General features: G+C 49.4%; 1 protein-coding gene across 6 annotated transcripts in view; it reads right to left on the minus strand.

Moving 5' to 3' along the window:
• arhgap9 (Rho GTPase activating protein 9) overlaps window positions 1-8,386 on the minus strand; it is a 54,877-nt gene that overhangs the window by 24,501 nt on the left and 21,990 nt on the right. For all 6 annotated transcript variants that reach the window (XM_035389015.1, XM_035389014.1, XM_035389011.1 and 3 more), the window contains exons 4-5: window positions 6,079-6,321; window positions 4,472-4,561 (exon numbers count right to left, since the gene is read on the minus strand). In XM_035389015.1, the coding sequence (XP_035244906.1) occupies window positions 4,472-4,561; window positions 6,079-6,321 (333 nt within the window). The remainder of the gene's footprint in view (window positions 1-4,471; window positions 4,562-6,078; window positions 6,322-8,386) is intronic.

The raw sequence follows: 8,386 nt of genomic DNA on the forward strand, positions 1-8,386 counted from the left end.
ATCCCACCTCCACGGGAAACATTAGCCTGGACTCAATCAGTGCTTTTCTTTAACGGCCGCACCACAGTTTGTTTTCTTCCTTAAACGTACAGCTTGGCAGGGTCGAGTTTGGCAGCTGCTGAACTTTCCGAACTAGTTTTAGCTGAGAGAAAATCAAATGCTTGCATTTAATTGTGGGACAAAGTTGATGAGACATGTTGACTGAATCTGAGGTAATGTCTTCTACTTTAATGGAAACGGGATGAGCAAGCTTCAAACTAATTAAAAGCGAATGCTGAATTTCCATCCTTATCTAATGCACCGCTATCTAAACGCAGCTGATCTGAAGGTTTCCATTTTACCAAAGTCAAAAGGTAATAAAGACTATTTTCTCAGAAAAAAAACTATTTTTTTACAACACAATTACAATCTAAAACAGGTACTTATGCAGAATAACATTATTTAACTTAAATTAACATCAAAGATTGTATACAGCTGCAAATACAAATCAAATAAATGGTCTTTGAAAGAGTGAGTTCTAAAGACTCTGGTATTGTTCCAATACAACTGAAAGTATGCAGTGTCAGAAACAAACATTAATTACAATGAAACTGTTTTTTTTTCTTTTTCCATGAAAACAGGAAAGTGATGTTTCTACCCTTGTATCAGCCACCAGTGAAGTGTAACCCTCAGCTTGCACTGCTCACCAGAGCAAAGGAAATCCTTTAAATGATTTAGCCCGATTAAACATTAAATAAGTGTGGTCAGAGGAACGACTGTTCATATGAGTACAACATAGCACACACATGCGCGCGCGCACACACACACACACACACATACAATCAAGGCACCACAAACATACAGACATACATCAAGACCTGTCTCATGGACGCAACACATCAATCAAACTAAGACGTGTCACACTGACACAGCACATCAGTCAGAAGATCACACAGAAAAGCCTCATGGAGCACAGACCCTAATGCTCGTAAAGACACATCTTAGACACACTTACACAAACTCACAGTGACATACGCACTCGCACACTGAAATAACACCATTACGCCCTGCCTCTCACTCCACAGTGACAAACACACACTCTTACACACCCTCATGCACCGGAGTATACCTTATGCACTTTTACCATCACTCAGATACTGACATACCCTCACATTCTTAGTCGCCAGTCAGGTCCCTTCTGTCAGGAGAATCAGCCCACCCCACTCAAAAACCCGGTCTAATACGCAGTCACAGAGAGGAATACTCACACACTGTCCTGCAGGCACACGCAGGATTTACACTACAAAGCCCATCAGCCCCGGCAAGGCACGCGGCGACCCATTAAAAACACCAGGATAAAGCACTGAGCTGCCAGTGAGAACGGCCAGGGTGCACACGCTGGCGTACACACACACACACACACACACGTACGCACGCACGTGCTACACGCTCCGGGTAAATCCAGTGCCGCGACCCTCACCGCTGCTGTTTTTTCGTTACTCACTTCCCCTCTCAAAGCGGAAGGCCGCCCTATCAGTGCACAACCGCCCCCCCCACCCCACCGCCCAGCAGAAGGAGGAAGCTACAGAAAGAGAGTAGGGCGATGTTGCCAGAAACAGAGGCGGAAACCCCAAACTCACACCAGTAAACAGGACAACTGCAAAAGCTGAACTGTTGCATTAGATACTAGCGCCGTGGCTCTTCAGAAGCACCTATGAATTTAGGAAAGGGCGACATGAACGGTAGATACAGGTGAAATGAACAAATGCGACAACAGCAGGGTCCCAACAGTCAAGGGGTCTACCGGTCCCCTACGGGCATGGGGTACGCTTTCTAGCACAGCACACAAGCCAGGAGTGCAATGCCAATCAGCACTTAACGCTACTAAGTTATCAACACTTCAACCAATCATCAACACACAGACACATTCCAACCAATCTCCAACATAGACACCTCTCAACCAATCACCAACATACAGACACATTCCAACCAATCACCAACATACAGACACATTCTAACCAATCAGCAACATACAGACACATTCCAACCAATCTCCAACATAGATACCTCTCAACCAATCACCAACATACAGACACATTCCAACCAATTACCAACATACAGACACATTCCAACCAATCACCAACATACAGACACAATCAAACCAATCAGCAACATACAGACACATTCTAACCAATCAGCAACACACAGACACATTCTGACCAATCACCAACACACAGACACATTCCGACCAATCACCAACACACAGACATTCCATGAGTGTGCGAGGCGGAACACTCTGGATTTGCATCTGATCCAAGAGGCATTACCTCCGCAGCATTTCCCAGGATTATCTGAACAAAAACGCTGTTTCAGGGAAGCAATAATAAATAAATACATAAAGAGTGTTGGGGGGGTGGGGGGGGGTAGAAGAGCGGTAATCCCCTTTTTAATTTGGCTCCAGCTTCCCTCTCTAATCTGGAACATGAGACACAGTGAACTTAGACCCCAGGTCACTACACAAAGGCAACAGAGAGAGAGAGAGAGCCATCAGCTATATATGAACAAACAATCCTGAGAATGTATGTACTTAATTCTCAACCAACCCTTCTACACATCCAAAGCATCAATCCACCCATCTGGCACTTTGTGTGTGTGTGCCAGAGTGCGCGTGTGTGTGTGTGTGTGTGTGTGGGTGTGTGAGTGTGTTTCTGTGTGTGTGTGTGTGTGTGTGTGAGTGCATGTGTGTGTGTGTGGTGTGTGTGCGATGTGTGGTCTGTGTGTGTGAGGTGTGTGGTGGGTGTGTGTATGAGTGTGTAGTGTCTGTGTGTGTGTGTGTGAGTGTGTGTGTGCATGTGTGTGTGTGTGTGTGTGTGTGTGCACGATTTGTGGTCTGTGTGTGTGTGTGCGTGTGTGTGATGTGTGGTCTGTGTGTGTGTGTGTGTGTGTGTGTGTGTGTGTGCGGTGCGTGTGTGAGTGATGTGTGCGCGTGTATGTGTTTGTAGTGTGTGTGTGGTGTGTTTCTGTGTGTGTGTGTGTGTGTGTGTGTGTGTGTGTGGTGTGTTTCTGTGTGTGTGTGTTATATGATGACATTATTGTTGCAGTGGGAGCACTAATGAGGTAAAAGAAACATGAATGAACTTAATGAGGCCCGGGCTAATAAAGCCAAAAAAGAAGAACTCAACTGGAATAGAAGAAGACTAGAACATGAAAACCAAATATAAAAGGCTATTTTGACGTGAGGGAAGACAGCTGTGCTCCGCTTCCACTAATTACGCGGGATCAGCTCTGCTTTGATGAAGGAGATCAGTCTAATTACGCCCTTTGATTATCCGTATATTAACGAGAGAACGCTTCATACGTAAAACTGATCTGACATTAGACTTTTAATTACATATTTACTGAGTGGAATCAACTTTCGAAAGGAGTCACAACTGCCTCTCTGTATTCAGCTCTTGAATGCATTTATTTTACTGCTGCATGCCGCCATACAATAAAAAAAAAAAACACCAGTCCAGCGTGTGGATGGTCTGGTATCTGTTAAGGCTCTGCTCCAGTGTGTGGATGGGCCCCATGGTCTGGTATCTGTTAAGGCTCTGTTCCAGTGTGTGGATGGGCCCCATGGTCTGGTATCTGTTAAGGCTCTGTTCCAGTGTGTGGATGGGCCCCATGGTCTGGTATCTGTTAAGGCTCTGTTCCAGTGTGTGGATGGGCCCCATGGTCTGGTATCTGTTAAGGCTCTGTTCCAGTGTGTGTATGGGCCCCATGGTCTGGTATCTGTTAAGGCTCTGCTCCAGTGTGTGGATGGGCCCCATGGTCTGGTATCTGTTAAGGCACTGCTCCAGTGTGTGGATGGGCCCCATGGTCTGGTATCTGTTAAGGCTCTGTTCCAGTGTGTGGATGGGCCCCATGGACTGGTATCTGTTAAGGCTCTGTTCCAGTGTGTGGGTGGGCCCCATGGTCTGGTATCTGTTAAGGCTCTGTTCCATTGTGTGAATGGGCCCCATGGTCTGGTATCTGTTAAGGCTCTGTTCCAGTGTGTGGATGGTCTGGTATCTGTTAAGACTCTGTTCCAATGTGTGGATGGGTCCCATGGTCTTGTATCTGTTAAGGCTCTGTTCCAGTGTGTGGATGAGCCCCATGGTCTGGTATCTGTTAAGGCTCTGTTCCAGTGTGTGGATGGGCCCCATGGTCTGGTATCTGTTAAGACTCTGTTCCAGTGTGTGGATGGGTCCGAGGGTCTGTGTGTTTGTGTGTGTGCAGTGTTAAATGTGTGTACAGTATACAATTCGTGCTGTGGGTCTACTTCAGTGGGGCAGTTCAGGAAGAATGAAATGAGAAGAGCTGGTTAGGGCCCATTGTGTGTTGTACTGAGTTTCCTCATTCACACACACACACACACACACACATACACTCACACACACAGACACACTCACTCGCGCACACACACACACACACACACACACACACACACACACTCACACACACACCGTACCCTGTGTATGCTGCCATTTCCCGTCACTGCGTCGGGCACTGAGAGGTGGTTGGCGTCACGGGGAAATGTTCCTCCTGGAACTGGACTCACCTGCGACAGACAGACAGACAGACAAGAGTGAGTGCGTGCGTGTGTGCGCAAGCGTGTGTGTGTGCGGTGCGTATGTGCAAGTGTGTGTGTGTGTGTAGTGCGTATGTGCAAGAGTGCGTGTGCATGTGTGTGTGTGCCTGTGTGTGTATATGTGTGCCCGTGTGTATATATGTGTGCCCGTGTGCGTATATGTGCGGGCGTGTGTGAGCAGTACCCTGTTGGGTGTGCGGGCGTGTGTGTATGTGTGCGGGCGTGTGTGAGCAGTACCCTGTTGGGTGTGCGGGCGTGTGTGAGCGGTACCCTGTTGGGTGTGCGGGCGTGTGTGAGCGGTACCCTGTTGGGTGTGCGGGCGCGGCGTGTGTGAGCAGTACCCTGTTGGGTGTGCGGGCGTGTGTGAGCGGTACCCTGTTGGGTGTGCGGGCGCGGTGTGTGTGAGCGGTACCCTGTTGGGTGTGCGGGCGTGTGTGAGCGGTACCCTGTTGGGTGTGCGGGCGTGGTGTGTGTGAGCGGTACCCTGTTGGGTGTGCGGCCATGTGCGAGCGGTACCCTGTTGGGTGTGCGGGCGCGGCGTGTGTGAGCAGTACCCTGTTGGGTGTGCGGGCGCGGTGTGTGTGAGCGGTACCCTGTTGGGTGTGCAGGCGTGTGTCAGCGGTACCCTGTTGGGTGTGCGGGCGCGTGTGAGCGGTACCCTGTTGGGTGTGCGGGCGCGGCGTGTGTCAGCGGTACCCTGTTGGGTGTGCGGGTGTGTGTGAGCGGTACCCTGTTGGGTGTGCGGGCGCGGTGTGTGTGAGCAGTACCCTGTTGGGTGTGCGGGCGCGGTGTGTGTGAGCAGTACCCTGTTGGGTGTGCGGGTGTGTGCGAGCGGTACCCTGTTGGGTGTGCGGGCGTGTGCGAGCGGTACCCTGTTGGGTTTGCGGGCGCGGCGTGTGTGAGCGGTACCCTGTTGGGTGTGCGGGCGCGGCGTGTGTGAGCGGTACCCTGTTGGGTGTGCGGGCGCGGCGTGTGTGAGCGGTACCCTGTTGGGTGTGCGGGCACGGCGTGTGTGAGCGGTACCCTGTTGGGTGTGCGGGCGCTTGTGAGCGGTACCCTGTTGGGTGTGCGGGCACGGCGTGTGTGAGCGGTACCCTGTTGGGTGTGCGGGCACGGCGTGTGTGAGCGGTACCCTGTTGGGTGTGCGGGCGTGTGTGAGCGGTACCCTGTTGGGTGTGCGGGCACGGCGTGTGTGAGCGGTACCCTGTTGGGTGTGCGGGCGTGTGTGAGCGGTACCCTGTTGGGTGTGCGGGCGCGGCGTGTGTGAGCGGTACCCTGTTGTGTGTGCGGGCGCGTGTGAGCGGTACCCTGTTGGGTGTGCGGGCGCGGCGTGTGTGAGCGGTACCCTGTTGGGTGTGCAGGCGCGGCGTGTGTGAGCGGTACCCTGTTGGGTGTGCGGGCGTGTGTGAGCGGTACCCTGTTGGGTGTGCGGGCGCGGCGTGTGTGAGCGGTACCCTGTTGGGTGTGCGGGCGTGTGTGAGTGGTACCCTGTTGGGTGTGCGGGCGCGGCGTGGCGGTTTCCAGGACCGCTCCTGCGTGACGCTGTTGACGTAGAAGCAGCGGCCTGAGGCCGGGTCCAGGTACTGCTCCCACAGGTCCATGACCTGCAGGGGGCGCTGTCCCGGCCGCGGGCTGGGCGGCTCCGCCTGCTGCCTCTTCACCTCCTGCAGGTTGCTGTACAGCGGCGACTCCATCAGGGAATTCTGGGAAATGTAGGACTGCGCAGCCAGCTGCAGGGCACAGAAGGCGGAGACACATTCACAGGGGGTGGGGTCACACAGAGTTCACACCCGCACGCCCAGGACAGCATCATTCCGCTTATATCAGGGTCAAGCGCCAAACTTGCCGAGGGGCTGTTTAGGTTTTGGGGCATTCTGTCCTCTAATTATAAACTATTTTTGGCTGGAACAATCTACTTACAAAGTTGTTTACTAGGCTTGCTACTGTTTCAGCATGTTACTATGGTTACATACATTGGTTAGCAGACCAGGCAGCATATGAATTTAGGACGGTGATTAAACTAGACCCAAACTACTTGTGCGTCAAGCAGTTTTAACGCGTATCTTCCAGCCAATCAGAATCGAGTATTCACCCAGACCACGGTATAAATATATTTGTCATATTTTATAACATTCTGTTTTACAAACATTTTCATTTCCCGTACGTTCCATTTATGCATGGCACTTTTCATCCGAATGTCTCCTCCAGTGCAACCGGAAGAAAAAAGGACTTCAAAGCATGAGGGCCCTTTTTTGTACAACGATTTTTCGTAGTATAGAAATACATACATGAGTTAATTATTACACATTTAGGAACTGTACGCATTGTGTGACAACATTTTTGCCTTATTTTTTAATCTGATAGCAATGTTTCATCTTAAACCTTCATAAGGGGCTCATTTATATGCTTTATAATGGACAAAAAGCATTTTATTCATTTTTGGAGAGGTACAATACAAATGTCAGCTATAAAAGGCAATGAGAGTTGATGAATACCATGTCCTCTACCTATAAAATAAATCATAAATCTGTATTAAAGGCCCCCACACATTAAATATAGACTTTTGTGTTTATGTGTTGACCCATGTGTTTATGATTAAATTGTTTACTAGAGCACAAAATTGTTTACAAGAGCACAAAGTTCTTCATAGATCTAACCTCTTAATTTTGCTTTCAAAGTGCACCAAATCGATGCATTTAACTTTCAAATGTACAAAATTTTCTTCCGGGGGACCATGCCCCCAGACCCCCCTAGAGGGTCCGAGGTCCACCCACCGTAGTCTCACAAAATCCTGTGGGAAACACCGAATTTGTATGGTGCCACTTTGTTGTGTTGTGTCTTGATTGGTAGGTCTATTTATCTTTTAAATTAAACTTTAAACACAGGAGCGTAAGACACTGTAATGTTAGGAATTAAAGTAGACATGGGTAGTGTGTAGTGGAGACAAAAATGGTAAATGGATGCTATTCTGACGTGTGCATGCGTGCATGTGTGCTCGTACTTCATGCCACCCCTGCATAAATCAGTGCCCCACTTGGGCCACCCCAGTCAAAAAAGTCTGGACACGCCACTGCCTATGTGAACAATGCATTTTGAACAAAACGGTTTAAAAACATTTTTAAAATCGTGTCTTCTTTCTCTTGTTAAAAGACTGGAAATAATATATTTGACTATAAGATTTGTTTAGGGTAGAGTCAATTGAGCTCTCTCTCTCTCTCTCTCTCTCTCCCTCTCTCGTTCTCCTCTCTCTCTCTGGTGATCCAGTTCCAAACTCTGTTGATGTGTAAACACACCATCATACGATACACTGGAGGGAAACAATGTGTTTCCACAAAGCTTACACGGCTCTCCCAGCTACATAATGCACTCAGTTCCATTAATGGCCTGGGGACCCTGGGAGGCAGAGAGATTACCACCAGGGGGCACTAGAACAGGTTCACAGGTCAGGCCTGCAGGCGGCTTTCAGTATCTACTGCTCAAAGACTACAGGACAGACAAAGCTTTTACCTGCTCAGACTACAGGACAGACAAAGCTTTTACCTGCTCAGACTACAGGACAGACAAAGCTTTTACCTGCTCAGACTACAGGACAGACAAAGCTTTTACCTGCTCACACTACAGGAAAGACAAAGCTTTTACCTGCTCAGACTACAGGACAGACAAAGCTTTTACCTGCTCACACTACAGGAAAGACAAAGCTTTTACCTGCTCAGACTACAGGACAGACAAAGCTTTTACCTGCTCACACTACAGGAAAGACAAAGCTTTTACCTGCTCAGACTACAGGAAAGACAA

This window comes from Anguilla anguilla, chromosome 13, assembly GCF_013347855.1.
Source record: "Anguilla anguilla isolate fAngAng1 chromosome 13, fAngAng1.pri, whole genome shotgun sequence".
NCBI classification, from domain to species: Eukaryota; Metazoa; Chordata; class Actinopteri; order Anguilliformes; family Anguillidae; genus Anguilla; species Anguilla anguilla.